Source organism: Mesoplodon bidens (genome assembly GCF_964165515.1).
Source record: "Mesoplodon bidens genome assembly, chromosome: 11".
NCBI lineage: Eukaryota > Metazoa > Chordata > Mammalia > Artiodactyla > Ziphiidae > Mesoplodon > Mesoplodon bidens.
Genome location: NC_138167.1, coordinates 63,564,463 through 63,583,031, shown reverse-complemented (window position 1 = coordinate 63,583,031; position 18,569 = coordinate 63,564,463). Strand labels below are relative to the sequence as shown.

General features: G+C 49.4%; 1 protein-coding gene and 1 pseudogene across 9 annotated transcripts in view; both read right to left on the bottom strand.

Annotated features, from left to right (window-relative positions):
- The window catches only part of TTLL1 (TTL family tubulin polyglutamylase complex subunit L1), a 38,183-nt gene extending 34,242 nt beyond the window's left edge, over window positions 1–3,941 (bottom strand). For 4 of the 8 annotated variants that reach the window (XM_081248669.1, XM_081248670.1, XM_081248674.1 and 1 more), the window contains exons 1-2: window positions 3,871–3,941; window positions 232–263 (exon numbers count right to left, since the gene is read on the bottom strand). Coding sequence is in view for 1 of the 8 variants with exons in the window: in XM_081248668.1 (XP_081104794.1) it covers window positions 232–263; window positions 1,803–1,847 (77 nt within the window). In the remaining 7 variants the exon portion in view is untranslated. Of the gene's footprint in view, window positions 1–231; window positions 264–1,802; window positions 1,990–3,870 lie in introns of all 8 variants that reach the window. The other 4 variants (XM_081248672.1, XM_081248673.1, XM_081248668.1 and 1 more) reach the window with 3 other exon arrangements.
- Window positions 3,942–11,202: 7,261 nt separating this feature from the next.
- LOC308625751 (mitochondrial import inner membrane translocase subunit TIM14-like) lies at window positions 11,203–11,592 on the bottom strand (annotated as a pseudogene). The gene has a single exon. The product of its transcript is annotated as a mitochondrial import inner membrane translocase subunit TIM14-like (transcript).
- Window positions 11,593–18,569: the final 6,977 nt, after the last annotated feature.

The following is an 18,569-nucleotide window of genomic DNA, read 5'->3' as shown; positions in this document are numbered from 1 at the left end:
ACTGTCATTACATGCATCCCCCTTGTCAGGCGTCATCGACCCCACAGGGCAGGGGGTGGGTCCCCCAGCACCCAGCCAGGGCCAGGCACAATGAGGGGGCTCAGGTATCATCTGTAGAACAGACTAAGGAACCAGCTGGCTAATCCCCACATTACGGAAGCCAGGGCTGACGTCTTCCCAACCCTAGGAAATACTAAGCCTTATCTATTTATCAGGTAAATAGATAAATACCTGATGTCAGATTGTTTTCCTGTGGCTTCCTCCTAAAAGAAAAAAGAAAAAACTGGAATTAGCGGTATTATGTGATGAACTTCACACGTTACCTCTCTATTGGTTCATATGAACTGACGCCTCAGAATTTTAAGCCACAGGGTCAGCTGCTTTCAAAACTGAGCATCGAGGGGCTTCCCTGGTGGCGCAGTGGTTGAGAGTCCGCCTGCCGATGCAGGGGACGCGGGTTCGTGCCCCAGTCCGGGAGGATCCCACATGCCGCGGAGCGGCTGGGCCCGTGAGCCATGGCCGCTGAGCCTGCGCGTCCGGAGCCTGTGCTCCGCAACGGGAGAGGCCACAACAGTGAGAGGCCCGCGTACCGCAAAAAAAAAACCAAAAAACTAAGCATCGTAAAAACCTAATCAGGAAAAGCAGAGAGTGATGTGCTGGTCCTCATGCTGCTCACAGCTTGAAGTCAGAGTGGGCTGTCACTACCTGAGGTATGTCAGCCTCGGAAAGCCATCCTAAAGCCAGACAGTTGCTGGTTATTTCCAGAACACCATGGGTCCCACTCCTGGGGCAAGTGGGCAGGATCTTCACAAGCTTGAGAACAGGTTTCCACCGGGACATCCCTGGGCGTCCGGGCCACCGATAGTGTAGTTTCTCATCCATTCACTGGGCACCGACAGCCACTCCGTGCCAGGCGGGTGATGGGAGATGGAAAGACACCGGGGACCAAGTGCTCCTGGACAGTCCTGATCCAGGGAAGGCAAGAGACGCGTTCAACCAGCGGCAGCCCCGGCGGCAAAGTGCTTTAACAACCTAACAAAATCCAACCTCAGTCCTGGGGAGGAAGTAACCATCAGTCCAGTCCAGCAGCAAATCATGCCCGCTCCACCCCCAGAAAATTCCAGATCCATCTGTGTCTCTCCCCAGCATCCCCACAATCCAGGCCACAACTGGTTTCCTTGGTCCCATTCTCACCCCGCTGCAACACATTCCCCACCCAGCAGCAGACCAATCTTTTCAGACACAAAGCAAATCTTGTCACTCCTCTCATAAGCCTGCAGCGGCTTCCCACTGCACTGAGAATAAACCTAGCAGTCCACCCATGGCCTGCAAGGCTGGCCCAGCGTGACCCGGGACCCCCATGCCACTCGGGCCTTGTCTCCCAGCGCCCTTCCCACCTGTCTTCCCTCTCCAGGCCCCAGCCTCTTTCAGGTCCCCACACCCGCCAAGCGGCATCCAGTCTTAAGGCTTTGCTCTTCCCCCACATCTGGCACTTTCTCCAAGGTCAGCTCCTCAGACTGGCCTTCCCAATCTCAATCCTCCCCCTTTACAGAGCTGTCACTTTACTTCTCCGTGGTGCTCACGTTCTACACAGTTGTTTAGTCGGTGCCAACTCAAAGCATGGTCCGCGGACCAGCAGCATCCGCATCACAACCTGGAGCTCATTAGAAATACAAATCTTCCAGCTCCCCCCATGCACACACAAGAGTGTACACATTCAGACTCTTTGCGAGCAGGGCCCAGGAATCTGTGTCTTAACAAGCTCTCAGGCGATTCTTATGCAAGCGCAAGTTTGAAAAGACCTGGTCTGTGAGACTTCCCTGGTGGTCCAGTGGGTACGACTCCATGCTCCCAATGCAGGGGGCCCGGGTTCGATCCCTGGTCAGAGAACTAGATCCCGCATGCCTGCCGCAACTAAGAAGTCCGTATGCTGCAACAAAGATCCCGTGTGCTGCAACAAAGATCCTGTGTGCTGCATGCAACGAAGACCTGGTGCAGCCAAAAATAAATAAATAATAATTTAATTTAATTTAATTTAACTTTTTAAAAAAGGGACTTCCCTGGCGGCGCAGTGGTTAAGAATCTGCCTGCCAATGCAAGGGACATGGGTTCGAGCCCTCGTCCAGGAAGATCCCACATGCCATGGAGCAACTAAGTCCGTGCGCCACAACTACTGAGCCTGTGCTCTAGAGCCCACGAGCCACAACTATGGGGCCCATGCACCACAGCTACTGAAGCCTGCATGCCTAGAGCCTGTGCTCTGCAACAAGAGAAGCCACCGCGATGAGATGCCCGCGCACCTCAGTGAAGAGTAGCCCCCACTCACCGCAACTAGAGAAAGCTTGCACGCAGTAACAAAGACCCAACGCAGCCAAAAATAAATTAAAAAAAAAAAAAAAAAAAAGACCTGGTCTAGTTCATGTATTTGGTTCCTTGGTGACTATCTGTCTGACACAGATATGTCACATTGTGAGCAGCAGTGCTGCTCCACTTTATATCCTGCTGAATCCCCAGCACCCAGAACAGTGTCTAGCAATAGCAGGCTCTCAACCAATATGTGATGAATCAACAAAAATAAAGACGTGAATTCCCTCCACACACACAATCAAACAAGCACTGTTTGTGCCAAGCAGTGAAGTAGGCGCAGCCCAGCCCTACAGGGGCTGTAAGTCCCAAGGGGGAGACCCAGGAAACAATCACCCATAAACACCTCCACAGCTTTACCCTGGTGAGAAATAGGAGGCCAGGAGTTTAGCTGATTTCCGTTGAGCGAGGGAACATCTTGGGAAATCTCTGTGCCTACAACCCCAGGAGGACAGAACTCTGCCAAGAGGCCTTTTACCTCCTGGAGTTACGACTACTCCCAGACAAAAGTCAGAACAACCTCTGAGGAGAAACAGCGGGGGGCAGGGGGCTCACCCTCATGGGAGTCACTTCACTCTTCTGGGTCCAGCCATCAGAAAATGGGAGCAGTCTCTGCCCTCATCCCCCTACCCCAGACACTTTGATCACTATCAGTTTCAATAAAGTCCCAGCTAGGCCAGGATCCTAGGACACTTGCATTCTTTCCCAGCTAGTTAAGTCTTTTTTGAAAAGGCAAAAAGAATCATCTTTAAATAAAGTAAAAATATAAATGACGACTTCACATCAGTGCCGTGCAGCATTCGGTCGCAGCTGTGTTGCCCTGTCCGTCTCCTCACCCCCATGCTCCACGTACCTGTTTACCAGTGCCTGTAACTCCCTGAGTGCAGAGCAGGGCCAATCTTTTTATACTGCCACAACCCAGCACCCAAATGTATTCATTAAATATTTCCTGAACAAAGAACCGCTTTGCAAACAAACCTCCAAATGGCTTACAACGACCAGATACTTTTAGGTCTAGAATGAATCCCCTGTAATGCCACAGCTACTCTAGGGGTGTAGGACTACCACCACCCCACCCCCTCTAATGATGGGAAAACAGTCCCCCACAGACAGGTGAGCAGGGCGGGGAACACATTTCCTGTCTCCTGTCCAGAGCTCTAGCCACAGGTACACCGCGCCCTGCAAGATGCCAATAGGAACAATACAGATTGCAAATGAATGAAAAAGCCTAGGAACAATGAAATTCTGCGATAACCAAGAAGAAGAAGAATGCAATTACAAGGATCGAGCGGCACAAGTTAAATCATAGGAACGCGGAGGAGGAAGAGGGGCACAGTGGTCAGCGCAGGCTTCCCGGGGAACGCGAGTCCAGCGAGCAGCGTCTAAACCGCACCTTCGCGGCCCCGTAGACCAGCGCCCACAATCGTTCGCGCATGCGCACTCGCCCACTCAGCACGGCCACACCCTCGGTCCCCGGAGGCGGCGGCCTCAGCGGCGGGGCCTCACCTGTAGGCGCACAGCGCGGAGGAGCGCCCAAAAGCGCGGAGCACGGCTGCCCCGCCTCCAACCCCACTCGGCTCTCAGAGGAGGACGCGGACCGCTACCTGGCGCGGACCGGATCTACTTCCGGGGCGGCGCCCTGGCAACCGAAGACGCGGCCTTGCCAGAGCCACGACTGCTTCCGGGGTGAGACTTTCCCTGCCGGTCTCTACACCCCTATCCCGGTGGCCCGCTACGCCTGGCGCTGAGATCCTACGAGGAGTCAGCCGTCCACCCCCGGGAGCTTTGCAACCTTCAGGGCCCAGAAATGAGGTTGCGAGGGGTCGGGATCGAGCCTGATAGTGGGAGGTAGAGCGGTATGATGCCTGGGGCCCTGGGTCCAGTCGGCTCTTTATCCCCTCTGCTGCTCAGCTTCAGTATCTGTAAAACTAGGACTGTTCATAGCACCTCCCTCGTAGGGTTTGTTGTAAGGATAACAAGTTGTGCTCAGCAACTAGTAATCAATAAATGGCCTACTCAAAGGTAACCTCATTGGTGAAGTGTTCCCTGAGCGTGGGACAGGTTTAGTTCCTCAAACTAGATTTTTAAAACGCCTTCTGTTAGGAAGAGGCAGCCTAGCCTAGTGAGAAATTTAAAACTGAAGCCAGGGGAATTCCCTGGCGGTCCAGTGGTTAGGACTCCACGGTTTCACTGCCGAGGGCGCGGGGTTCAGTCACTGCTTGGGGAATTAAGATGCCACAAGCTGCACGCGCGTGGCCAAAAAAACCAGAAAAACAAGCCAGGCCTAGATTGAATCCTCGCTTCAAAATCTACTACCTTTGTGGCTTTTGGCAGGTCACTGTCACTTCTCTTGCCTCAGTTTCTTGTCTGTAAATGGAACAACAGCACCTATATTGAAGGGTTGTTGGGAAGATTATTAAAAAAAAAATGGCACAAATACTAATTGCTCAAATACTTGTTGAATTAATACAAAATAAAAGAGCACGTACCCCAGACATCTGTCAGCCATGAAAGTGTACTTGAAGGCAGCATAAAAGAAGAGAAACAGAATTTACATCCCTGCTCTGTTACATTCTAGGTGTCTGGGCACGGGAAAATCCCAGCCTTTTTTTTTTTTTTTAATAAATAAATTTATTTATTTATTTATTTATTTATTTATGGCTGCATTTGGTCTTTGTTACTGTGCGTGGGCCTTCTCCAGTTGCAGCGAGCGGGGGCCCTCTTCACTGCAGTGCACGGGCTTATCACTGCGGTGGCTTCCCCTGTTGTTGCGGAGCACGGGCTCCAGGCGCGTGGGCCTCAGTAGTTGTGGCACATGGGCTCAGTAGTTGTGGCGCAGAGGCCCAGCTACTCCACGGCATGTGGGATCCTCTGGACTGGGGCTCGAATCCACGTCCCATGCATTGGCAGGCGGATTCCTAACCACTGTGCCACCAGGGAAGCCTCCAGCCTCTTAATTACATTTTTTTCATGGAGAAATGGGAATAATGATCTCCATCTCTCAAGGGTGCAAAAGTGTTTAAATTCCTAGGTGAATAGCACCTAGGAAGATGTTTAACATGTCTTACCATGTCCTGCCCCTGTGCAGAGTACATGCCACTCCAAACAGCGTCACCAGCAGCCAAAATACCAGAAGGCTTAGGTGCAGGCAGTGGGAGGAGACCAACAGCACAAGAGCAAATAGTAGGAAAAGTTCTAGCCAATGTGAAGAATTAACTGGGAGCTAGCTAGTCCCAGGAGAAAGACAGGAAACTAAGAATCTCAATGCTAATCTAATCATGTAAATCTAGTTAAAAAGTCTTTAAGGACTTTCCATTGCCATCAAGGTAACATCCAGACTCCTTAATATGTTATTAGTTTTAATGTAGTTAAAATCTGTTAACCTTTTTCCTGTATAGTATCTCAGTTTCCTGTTGGGCCTAGAAAGATCCATCTTCACAAGTCGTAAAAACATAACTTATAAGAGGCCAAAAATACAATCAACTAAGTTAAATGATAAACTGAAAATGTGTCCATCATCTGACAAAGCATTAGTTAATATCCACAATATACAAAGAGTTTGCACAAATCAATAAGAAAAAATACAAAAATTGGCAGAAGAGATGGAACCACAAATTCCAGAGCAGAAGGATAAAGAAAGATGGTAAGTAAAAATATGAAAATATGCCCAAGTCACTAAAAATTAAGGATATTAAAATGTTTAATGAGGTATTTTTTACTGACAAAATTGGCAAAAATTTAAGATATAGTTACAACGAATGTTAGAAAGGATATGGGAAAAAAGCACTCACATCCACTACTAATAGAAGTGAATATTAGCATAGCTTTTAGAAGGCTGGCAATTTGGCAATATTCATGAGACTTTTAATACATGTTTAATTATATACTCTTTAACCTATAAATTCCCGTTTTAGGAGATTATTCTATAGAAATTCTCTCACAGGTAAACAAAGATGTGTACAATAGCATTTAAAGCAGTATTATTTCTAATAATTAAAAATTGGAAAAAATATAAATGTTTTTTAGCAGAAGTCTTATTGGCTAAATTAAAGTTCATCAATTTAATGAAATAGTATTTACCTATTAAAGGTATAAAGTGGATCTACGTGTGCTGACCTGGAAACATATACATAATATATTAAATGAAAAGTGCAAATTATACAACTTTGTATAGTATGATTTTAAAAATCATTAATATGTATATGCATTAAATATAATTTAAGAGGCATAAAAAAAAGCCTGAAAAAAGATATGCAGTTACTGTTAAGAGTCATTCTCTTCAGGAGTTGGAATAGAAAGTACTTTCTCTTCTTATAGCCTATATATTTTTTAATTAATTAATTAATTTATTTGTTTTTTGTGGTACGCGGGCCTCTCACTGTTGTGGCCTCTCCCGTTGCGGAGCACAGGCTCCGTACGCGCAGGCTCAGCGGCCATGGCTCACGGGCCCAGCCGCTCCGCGGCATGTGGGATCTTCCCGGACCGGGGCACGAACCCGTGTCCCCTGCATCGGCAGGCGGACTCTCAACCACTGCGCCACCAGGAAAGCCCCTATATTTTTTACTGTCTGAATTTTTTAGTAGCACAAAAGTATTATTTTTTAATTTTTTAAATCTTCAATAAAATAAAGTTAAAAAACAAACTTTTGGGACTTCCATGGTGGTCAGTGGTTAAGAATCTGCCTTCCACTGCAGGGGATGCAGGTTCAATCCCTGGTCGGGGAACTACGATCCTACATGCTGAGGGGCAACTAAGCCTGTGCACCACAACTAGTGAGCCCACATGCTCTGGAGCCCATGCACCACAACTAGAGGGAAGCCTGTGTTTCAATGAAGAGCCCACCTGCCTCAACTAAGATAAAAATGAATAATAAATTAATAAATAATAAAAATAAAAATAAAATATTTTTTAAAATTTTAAAAATAAAATAAAAAACAAACCTTTTTCCATTTTGAACCAGCGGACTGAACATCTTTTCACACCCCAAAATCTCACTGAAAAGGCAGAAGAAGAAATAGAAAAATACAATAGAAGATTAACTATCCAGGAATCTGAATACCAAAAACATCCAAATAAAGGACTTTCTCTAAAAGGTTTTGTTTTAAGATCATCTGCTTCTGGGAATTCCCTGGTGGTCCAGTGGTTAGGACTCGGTGCTTTCACTGCTGGGGCCGAGTTTCCATCCCTGGTTGGGGAGCTAAGATCCCACAGGCCCTGAGGCACAGCCAAAAAAAAAAAAATCATCTGTTCCTAAATCATGCCTTTGTGGCTATTGAGGATTTGTTTGCCATGCTGCGTTATCACTGGTGTTCTTAGCGCCACCAGGCAGGCAAGAGGGATTGCTCATATGGGGCAGTCCCATCTTCCTCACATGGGGAGAAGGACTCAGGCACAAGGGGAGATGTCACCTGGGGGTATCACAGCACAAGTTATGGCAGATCCCAGTTTATACGTTTTGAAGGATAACCATTGTATAAAGTACTGAACTGCAATTGTGCAAATATATGTTGGTTGTTAAATTCTTTTCAAAGACATGTTTCCCTTTTGGTGTTAAGGTAGTTGAACTACAGAAATAGTCTTAATCCACTTTCTAGATTTGGTTTTCTGCATAAGTGATCATCTGCTAGAAATCCATGACATAGTTGGAAGACTAGGAGAAATACTCCCAATAGACAAAACAGTGAGGAATTCCTGGAAGATGAGATAAGAACAGATAAATGGGCAACTCCAATAAAAATGAGGACAAATGCTCCCCACCACGCAAAAGAGAGAAGTTCCCCCCAAAATTAATTTTCTGAACAAAACTCTGAAATTACCCTGAGATAAGAAGCAGTGACATGGACAGCTGGCCAGAAAATTAAGTAAGGTAATCACTGGTCAGTCTCCTTAGAGAGCAGACAGTCCTCTGACATTTAGGATAAAGCCATGCATCTTAGTCCGTTTGGGCTGCTAGAATAAAAACACCAGCGACTGGGTGCTTCTAAACAACACATATATTTCTCGCAGTTCTGGCGCCAGAAGATTCGGTGTCTGGTGAGGGCTTGCTTCCTGATTCATGGATAATCATCCTGCTGAGTCCCCACATGGCAGAAGGAGTGAGAGAGCTCTCTGGCGGCTCATACAGGCACTAATCCCATTCATGAGGGCTCCACCTTCATGACCTAATCACCTCCCTAAGCCCCACCTCCTAATATCATCACATTGGGGATTAGGATTTCAGCACAGGAATGAGAGGGTGGGTGTCGGGGGTGGGGGTTGAGGAGAGACATAAACATTCAGTTCAGTCCGTGAACCTTGAGAATAGTTCATAAAAGAGAGAGTTCAGACACTCAGCCAAAAACATTAAAGACGAAGAACATTCAAGAAAGGCACAAAATTCAGCAAAAGGAAAACTGAATGCCAAGGAAACAGTTAACACAGTTAAAATACTAGATCAAGAGTCAGCAAACCACTGGTCAAAACCAGCCCACTACCTGCTCCAGAAAGCTAAGAATGATTTTTACTTGTGACCGTTTGCAGCTGATTTGTTGTTAGGGAACACACTAACTTTGGACCCCAATTAAGTGAAATTATCTCCCTTCCTGCCCCCCAAAGAAATCCATTCTTCTCATTAGTAGACCTGTATTACAAAAAAAATTATACTCAATTGTTATTATATTTTTATTTCATCAGTTAAAAAGTTGTGAATTTTTTTAAAAAGCAATGAAAAGCTAGCAAGAATTTCAAAACTTATATTAAGCAAGAAAAATAAATAAATAAAAATTAAAAAGTTGTGAAAGGGCCTCCCTGGTGGCGCAGTGGTTGGGAGTCCGCCTGCCGATGCAGGGGATACGGGTTCGTGCCCCGGTCCGGGAGGATCCCATATGCCGCGGAGCGGCTGGGCCCGTGAGCCATGGCCGCTGAGCCTGCGCGTCCGGAGCCTGTGCTCCGCAACGGGAGAGGCCACAACAGTGAGAGGCCCACATACCGCAGAAAAAAAAAAAAAAAAAAAAAAAAGTTGTGAAAATGTGTGGAACTTTTAAGTGTCAGAGCCTGGATTTGAACCTAGGAAACCTGATCGTTCACACTACTGCCTCCCTGAAAAACAAACAGTCGCCTTCTGGAGAGACGGCTGCGCTTTCAGGGTGATGCTCTGAGCTTTGCTTGAGGGCATTCCAGAAACCTCCGCACAACCCCTCCCTGGCTCGTGGAGCTCTTTGCGCCCATCATTATTTACGTTTAGCGCCATCTAGTGGAGCCAGCGCTATTCTGGAGCCCGACTGGCCGGGTTCACACCCCACTGCTGACACTGGTCCCTCCTTGGTTCCCGGCCTCAGTCCTTAAACCCAGAATGTGAATGAGAACGGGAGGATCACAGATGGTGTGTTTACCGCTGGCTCATAGTAGGTGTTCAATAAACATTGTGTCCCGGATGAGACGTTCCTTCGATGGCTGGTTTCTGAGGCTGATTCCTTGGGGCCACCGTCTGCCGGGGGAGACTTGAAATACCAACTCGGGGATGGTCGGAGCCCCATCTTGGGGTGATCTGGCCCAGCCCCTTACCAGCCTCTGCTGTCTGTGGCCCCCTCCTCCCTTGGCAGGTGGCCCCACTGCTCCTCAACCCCCAGGGAGGGGTGCTGTTGTCATGTGGCCCCCATACCCTTCTCCACCCCCAACACAGCACATCCTTCACCAGCTCTTTCTGAACGAGGGTGATGGCAAGGTCTGTCCAGGTGTCTTTTTCACTAAGAACCACCAGCCTCCCATTGCCTGAGGGGCAGAACCAGCTACATAATTTGTAGGGTGCCATGCAAAATGAAAATGCAGGTACCCTTGTTCAAAAATTATTAGGAATTTCAACACAACTACAGCAGCATTAACCAAGTGAGGGACTGATCTGAGCTCAGGGGCCCTGTATGGCTGCCCAGGTTGCAGGCCCATGAAGCCCGCCCCTACTTCGTGCAGGACACCACCCTCAGATCTTAGCCAGAAATCCCCCCGTTACACCCTCTCAAGGACCCTGCATGGTGAGTAGTGTTATCTCATATTTTTTTTTAATGTGGTAAAATACACACAATATAACACTTATTATATTAACCATTTTTTAAGTGTACAGTTCAGTAGTGTGATAAAGTATATTCACTGTGTAACCAATTTTTAGAACTCAATCATCTTTCAAAACTGAAACTTTTCCGACTAAACACTAACTCCCCATTCCCCTCCCCCCAGCCCTGTTGACCACCACCTACTTTCTGTCTCTATGAATCTGACTACTTCAGGTGCCTCACATAAGCGAAAACATTCAGAATCTGTCTTTTTGTGACTGGCTTATTTCACTTAGCATAATGTCCACAAGTTTCATCCCTGTTGTAGCATGTGTCAGAATGCTTTTTCCTCTTTAAGGCTGAATAATACTCCATTGTATGTATTTATCATTTTGTTCGTTCATTCATCAGTCAATGGACATGTATTTGAGTTGTTCCCACCTTTTGGCCATTGTGAATAACTCTGAACATGGGTGTTCAAATATCTGTTCAAGAGTCTGCTTTCAATTTTTTTGGAGATATTCTCAGAAGTGGGCTTGCTGGATCCTATGATAATTCTGTGTTTCATTTTTTGAGGGGTGTCTACACCATTTTAAGTTTTGAGGCACTTTATTTAAAAAAAGCTGGTACTCAAGTACATAAATGAATAAGAACTTAAAATTCATCATACGGGGATTCCCTGGTGGTCCAGTGGTTAGGACTCCATGCTTACATTGACGAGAACCTGGGTTCGATCTCTGGTCGGGGAACTAAGATCCCACAAGCTGCGTGGCTCGGCCAAAAAAAAAAAAGTAAAATTCATCATACATTTATTTCATTTTTCAGCTTGACCTTCTAGTAAATCTTTAGCATCACTGATTTTGGGCTGCTATATAAGGAGATACCCCCTTATCGTGTGATTTAAAAGCATAGCTCGTTAATAAACATTTCTTATTTTTCCTTTATTGGCAGTAGGGTTTACACTAATTACCATGCTAATGCTGCTTCCCATTTTGTCATTTTGGGTTCAAACCCACCTCTGTAATAGCCACCACAGAAGGCACATTTTGGTAGACTTTGAAAAACCTGTTTACTTGAGGCTCCATGTGTTTCCTGGCTTGCAAAGCGTAAGACAGCCTGCAAACCCTGCAGCAGCAATGGTCAGTCCAACTGCTACCACTGTACTGGCTGTGGCTCCCCTGGCTCCACCCGGAGCAAGGTTCATCCCAGCCCAGAGGCCTCGACCACCCTGGTTACAGCATTTTATACCCCCCGCCAACAGGGCACAAGGGTTCCAATCTCTCCAAGTCCTCACCAATACTTATTTCCTGTTGTTGGGTTTGTTTATTTATTTATTTAAATAGCAGGGAGCCTAATGGGTGTGATATCCCCACTCTTTAGTGTGGTATCTGGAAAAAAAAAATGGAATCTGAGGCTTGAAGGCACTAATTAACTTGCCCAAGGCCATGACGCCCATTGCTATTTTCAATCCAGCTGTGACTGGCACTGAATGACCTGCCTGACTCATGCAGCCTCCAAGGGCGGCTTGCCATTGTCAAGGTGCCAGCCAGAACCATTCAAGGATTTTGATGGAGCCCCAGCCCAGTTCCCTGAGGCCATGACGAACCTGCAGTGGCGCCCAGCATTACTACAGAACCAGCACCAACCCACCACCCTGCTTAGGCTCAAGCCAGCCGGCTGGCCCTGCCCTGCAGGTACACAGACCTCTGCTCCCCCCACTTTACTGGGGTCCCTAGTACCCTCACCCCGGGCCCTTGCTGCGTGAGGCCAGAAGGCCAGAACCAAGATCCAGACCGAGCAACTGCTAAGGACTGAGGAAGGGACTGGACACTGGAGCCCAGCTCTGGTTTTGTCACACCCATTTCTGGCTCCAGAGTGAGGGTGGGGGGAGGGGGGCTGCCTGACCTGGGGCCAAAGGAGTAGAGTCCCTGTGGGCTCAGAAATGGGTGAAAAGGGGGCTTCCCCAGTGGCGCAGTGGTTAAGACTCTGCCTGCCAGTGCAGGGGACATGGGTTTGAGCCCTGGTTCGGGAAGATCCCACATGTCGTGGAGCAACTAAGCCTGTGCGCCACAACTGCTGAGCCTGTGCTCTAGAGCCTGTGAGCCACAACTACTGAACCCGTGTGCCACAACTACTGAAGCCCGCACCTAGAGCCCGCAATAAGAGAAGCCACATGAGAAGCCTACGCACCACAACAAAGAGTAGCCCCTGCTCGCCGCAACTAGAGAAAGCCCGTGTGCAGCAACGAAGACCCAACACAGCCAAAAATAAAAAGAAATAAATTAAAAAAAAAAAAAAAGAAATGGGTGAAAAGGGAATTCCCTGGTGGTCCAGTGGTTAGGACTCCATGCTCTCACTGCCGAGGGCCTGGGTTCAATGCCTGGTCGGGGAACTAAGATCCCATAACTTGCACAGCATGGCCAAAAAAAAAAAAAAAAAAAATGGTGAGAGCAGACCCTCTTGGGAAAACCCCTCAGGACCAGCATCTTTCTTGATACTGTGGTTGCCCAAGAGTGGGTTGTGAGATCTGTTTAGAAGGCAGGACCAGCATTAGAAAACAAACATGTCATTATCATTTGAAATATAATTACGGCCCGTACCCCAAGCTTGGCTTCAGTGGGACAAACACAGGTCCCTTGGGGAGAGGGACCATTAGCACATAAGCGAATAAGTACTTATGTACTATTTGTGGACAAGAAATACACACAGGCCCTATGGGGCCAGTGATTTCTGACCTCCGCAACCTGTTCCGGCTTCCTCCATTTCACTCCTTTGTCTTCTTTCTCTCCTCCCTTTTATTTTTTTGCCTCACCAGCATGGCTTGCGGGATCTTAGTTCCCCAACCAGGGATCGAACCCGTGCCCCTTGCAGTGGAAGCACAGAGTCTTAACCACTGGACCACCAGGGAAGTCCCATCTCGCTTCCCTTTTTTTCAAAATCGGTGGTGAGTCTACTCTGGGCCAGGTGCCTTGTAGACTTGTCCTTCCCCTCATCCTCTGCCACGCCGCTCCCCACTCAGGCAGAAAACACAACCCCGAGCACCTTGGTTTCCCATCTCGTGCCCGTGTCCCAGGCCTGGCCCTGAATGCCCTGTGGTCCTGTCCAGAAGCCCGGGCTGCGGGGCCAGGGCCCAGGCTCCCCATCCAGCCCCCAAGCCAGGGCTGGCACAGGGAAGCTGAAAGAGGGGTAAATCCGCAAGCAGGTGCCAGGGGACACATGGCCGCTTCAGGCTTCACCCGTGTCCCAGCTACATGCCCCAGGCAGCTCACGGACCCAGCAGAGGGAGGAGAGAATCCCCAGGGCTTTGAGGCTGAGAGGGAGTCCAGAGGTCAGAATGCCTGTCACTGCACAGAGTGGATGCACAGACAGCTTCTGGAAAGAGCTTTCCATGCCCAGAGCCGGTGGGCCAGTGAGGGCAGCTCCCCAAAGAACAGCCACCTGGGCTGGGGGGCGCTTCTGCAGGGCCCAGCTCTCAGTGCCCTCCCTTCTAATCCTTTCTGTGCCCACGGGAGCTCTCCCTTGGTCTTCATGCTGGGCTCCCCCCACTGTCGCCCAGCCGGGGTCAGGTGTTCAGGCCTTCTGCCAGGTAGCGCTGAGTAGGTGTTCAGTCAGTGATAGAGGAAGAAACCGCCCCACCACAGGCTGTGGCTTTGGACGCCTAACCTGGGGTGCTAGTGCGGGTCCCTCCTCTTTCTTTTTTTTTTCTTTTTTTTTGCGGTACGCGGGCCTCTCACTGCTGTGGCCTCTCCCGTTGCAGAGCACAGGCTCCGGACGTGCAGGCTCAGCGGCCATGGCTCACGGGCCCAGCCGCTCTGCGGCATGTGGTATCTTCCCAGACCGGGGCACAAACGAACGGGCGTCCCCTGCATCGGCAGGCGGCAGGCGGCAGGCGGACTCTCAACCACTGCGCCACCAGGGAAGCCCCGCTCCTCTTTCAAATGGAGTTACTAGTAGATAACAGAAACAGCTTAGGGGGATGGGCGCTGTGAGGATTAACGCAGGGGAGGATACGGAGGACAGTCCAGGCACAGAGGGCGGTTTCTATCATTACTGTTGCTGTTATTGTTATCCATCATTAATGAAAAAGAAGCCCTCAGCTGAGGATCACATGCCGTGTGTGTGTGTGTGTGTGTGTGTGTGTGTGTGTGTGTGTGTGTGTGTGTGTGTTCACCCACAGCAGGACCCAGGTTTGGAGAGTTGGGATGAGGGTCTGGAAGGGAAGGGACTAGAGTCTAGACCTTCTCTACCAGACAGATCTCAGCTTCCTGGGGAATCTGCCTTTCCCTCCCTCCCCACCCCTGCAAAAGGCCCCCATCACAGACACAGAAGCCCCCGAGGGAGACCGGGCTGATCTTCCCAAGACTCAGGGTCCTGCACGCCCCGCATGCTCAGTGCCCAGTCAGGCTCAGGAATCGAGCCCTTGCAGACATTCTTGCCTCAGCCTCCTCCATATGGCCCAGGTGAGGGCCACTGAAGGATGGAGGGAGCTGGCAGGTGCCAGAGGGATTTGAACCCAGGTCTGGGGGCCTCCGCATCTGGGGCTCTTTCTTCCATAGTAGCTGGCCGCAGGGGGACTGTGGACAGACAGTTCTGTGAACTATGGAGGCTGAGAAGTGGGGATACAGGTAAGGGAGGCTCAGGGAGCCCATCTTATGGGGCCGACCAGGACCAGTCCCCTGTCTGCCTCCACTGCCTGCCTGTGTTTGCTCAACTCTGTGCCCCATGGAAGGTGACCAGTAAGGACTGGGAAGAAAAGGCCTGAATTCTGATCCTTTTCTTCAGATCTGAGCTCGGTCCTACACGTTCCTTTCTGGGCCTCGGTTTCACATCCCGTAGTGTCTGTGCACGTGGCCTTGCAGCACTGCCACTGGAATTCAACAAACTGTGTAAGGTGCACGGACTCGAATTTATTTTATTTATTTATTTTTTTAAAAATATTTCTTTCTTTCTCCTTTCTTTCCTCTTTCTTTCTCTCTCTCTCTCTCTCTCTCTGCACTGGGTCTTAGTCGCGGCACCCAGGATCTTCACTGCTGCGGCATGCGGATTTCTTAGTTGCAGCATGCCTGCAGGATCTAGTTACCTGATCAGGGATTGAACCTGGGCCCCCTGCATTGGGAGTGCAGAGTCTTTACCCACTGGACCACCAGGGAAGTCCCCGGACCCGAATGCAATAGGCCCTCGTCCCTCCCTCCGGCCCAGCGCACCACATGCTTTACCCCCACTCCCCGAAACTGTACCACTGGCCGCTGTTTATAGACTGAGGGTGTGGGGAAGAAAACATCTGGAGGTGGCGGACAGGGAGGGCTGGTGTTGGTAAGGAGGTCACAGAAACGTTCCTGCCAATGAATTAAGCTACCCAGCCTCCCATGGGAACATGAGAACGGAAGCCCAGTTCACACCAGGGTCTCCGCATCGTCCCTCTGTGGCCTTGGAGGCTGACACCGTTAGTTATCCCTGTTCAGCACAGACGGAACCTGAGGCTCGTGCAGGCAGGGAGGCTGGCCCAGGCCCCGCAGTTCTCCTGGGGCCCACACGGACCTGGGCCACATCCCACAGAAAATTCACAGGGACATTCTGGCCCAGGCAGACATTTGGTCCTGAAACTGCACTAGGTTTCATTTCTTCCCTCAGATCCAACAATCCCACCCTTCAAAGGCACTGGGTGTCAGAGGACTCAGACCTCTACGCCATTGGCTGAATAGTTTTCCCCAATTCCAACCACTCCTCTAGACGCTGAGTCCCCTGGCTTTGGACACCCTCTGTTGTCCCCAGAGTCATGCTGCCCAGGGGAGATGCTAAGATTCCAGTTGGGAATGAACGAATGAGGGACCTTGAAGCTGGACGTCAGTCACACCTGAGTTCAAACTGGAGTTTTATGGTAGACCCAGCCTGTTGCTGAGCCTGTCAGCTTGCTCGTCTGGGAATTGGGCTCATATAACAAACACGCTTCCCCAGATTATGGAAAAAAGAAATAAATGCTGCAAGGGCTTCACAGGCTGTGCACACCAGCCCAACACAGGCAGCTAAGTATCTGTTTCCAGCCTTGACCAGGTTCCAAGCCGGGGCCTCCTCTCCAGAATTCTCCTTCCCCTGAAACGCATTCGACTCACTGAGGGCTCAGCCCAGTCCTCGCGGGGAAGAGTATGTCCTGCCACCTGGCTGGGCTAGCAGCTCCCTCCCTTCCGAGGCCAAGGGCCAGACTAGCCTTTTCTGCCAAACGCCCACACTTCAGGTTTCCGATCTCCACACCTTTGCTCACGCTATCCCTTCCGCCCAGAATGTCCTTATGTGAAATATCTGGGTCAGAGAACACGTGCATCTGGCATGTTTTGAGACGCTGACCAAGCTGCCCTCCTAAGAGGCTGCATCCAAGTGTATTCCCAAGAAGTGCCCAAGAAGACAGGGTCCCCACAGCTTTGCCAGTGCTGTGTGTTATCAAAGGCTTAGATGTTGGACAGTATCATTATTGCTTTATTTGCACTTCCTTTGTTATTAGTGGGGACATGGGAATACAGACACTTCCTCAGAAAAAAGGACAAGGCTTCAGATTTTTTTTTTTTTTTTGCCTACATTACGGCTTGCGAGATCTTAGCTCCCCGCCCAGGGATTGAACCTGCATCCACAGCAGTGAAAGCACAAAGTCTTAATCACTGGACTGCCAGGGAATTCCCTTAAAGAACTTTAAATAAAAGGAAATTGTTTCCTGGAAATTCCTTAGCAGTCCAGTGGTTAGGACTCCACACTCTCACTGCCAAGAACCCAGGTTCCATCCCTGGTTGGGGAACTAAAATCCCACAAGCTGCACAGTGAGGCCAAAAAAAAAAAAGAAAAAAGAAAAAAGAAAAGAAAAGAAAAGAAAGAAAGAAAGAAAGAAATTATTTCCTGTGAGAGAAACCATCCCCAAATGCTGTCTCCCAGGTCCTCCTCGCTCTTCCAGGCAGAAGGGGAGTTGAGAGAGTGGTAATTAACAGTCATGAGACAGGGAAACCCAGGGCCTGGAATGAGAAGCTGGCTCCTGAGTCGGGTGCACCATTTCACCTACCTGGCCTCAGTTTCCTCCTCTGTAAAGTGGGACCTTCAGTTCTTAGCCTGGAGGGTTGTTATGAAGATGAAACGGGATGGCAAAGGGGAAATTCACTCATCTGTGAAACAGATGGCTACTGAGGGCCCAGCATGTGGGGTGCAGAGGGGTGAAAACGTACACGGCCTCCCATCTCGGGTACAGACCAGGTCTTCCTAGGGGCTTCCTCCCCCAGAGCAGAGGTGTGGACAGCAGCTGCCGCTGACACCATGGCCAGCCGTCCCTGTTGAGTGCCGGCTGAGGGAGCTGCTAGGACTGCTGTTATTGTTTTGAAAAAAAATCTGCTATCATGCTGATAAACTCAGCTGTCAGAAGGGATGTTATTTCTGGGTGAAAGGAGATTCTGCAGGACTGGGGCTCCTTCCTGCCGGCACCCACGTGGGCCTCGTCCCTCCCGCCAGACCCAACTTGAGCGATAACCTGGGGCCTTGAGCCTGCTCCTGGCAGAGGACAGTGGTGGCCATCACTGCAGGATGTCCACAGCCTGCTGTCCAGGGCCTCTACAATGCTTCAGGAGCAGATATCACCCCCTCCCTGACCCCGGATTCCTGGAATTGTCTGACCGAGTGGAGGCTGTTCTCTGTCCCCCTGACAGGTTGCATGAGATTAGGTTATTTTGGTCACACGGGCCATTTAGTCTTTTGGCCCTAGCGCGTGTCTATTAAATTGTCGTGGCTCTGAGCTGAGCGACCTGGCTGGTTAAGCCTCATAATCTGCTCTGAAACGTGCTGGTTCTGTTTTCAATTGTGATAGTCCCCTTGTCACCAGCACAGCTGGCCCCTCTGGCTCCACTGTGGGCTCAGCCTGCCAAGCACCCCTGAGAGCTGTAAAACTGGGTCTTGATTAAAATCCTTGCTCTTGGCTGTCTCAGGTCTGATCATTGTGCTTTGTTTTATTACACTTTAGTCTGTAGTATCAAGTTTTCATTCACATACCCAAAAGTGCACAAATCTGAAGCATTCACCTCAGTGCATATTTATATGTGTAGGTACCCCTGCGACCACCATGCATATCAGTCCAGAAAGTTCCCTCATGCCCCTTTCCAGTCAATACCCATCCCACCTCGAGAGGTGGCCACTAGTCTCACCTCCATCATGTAG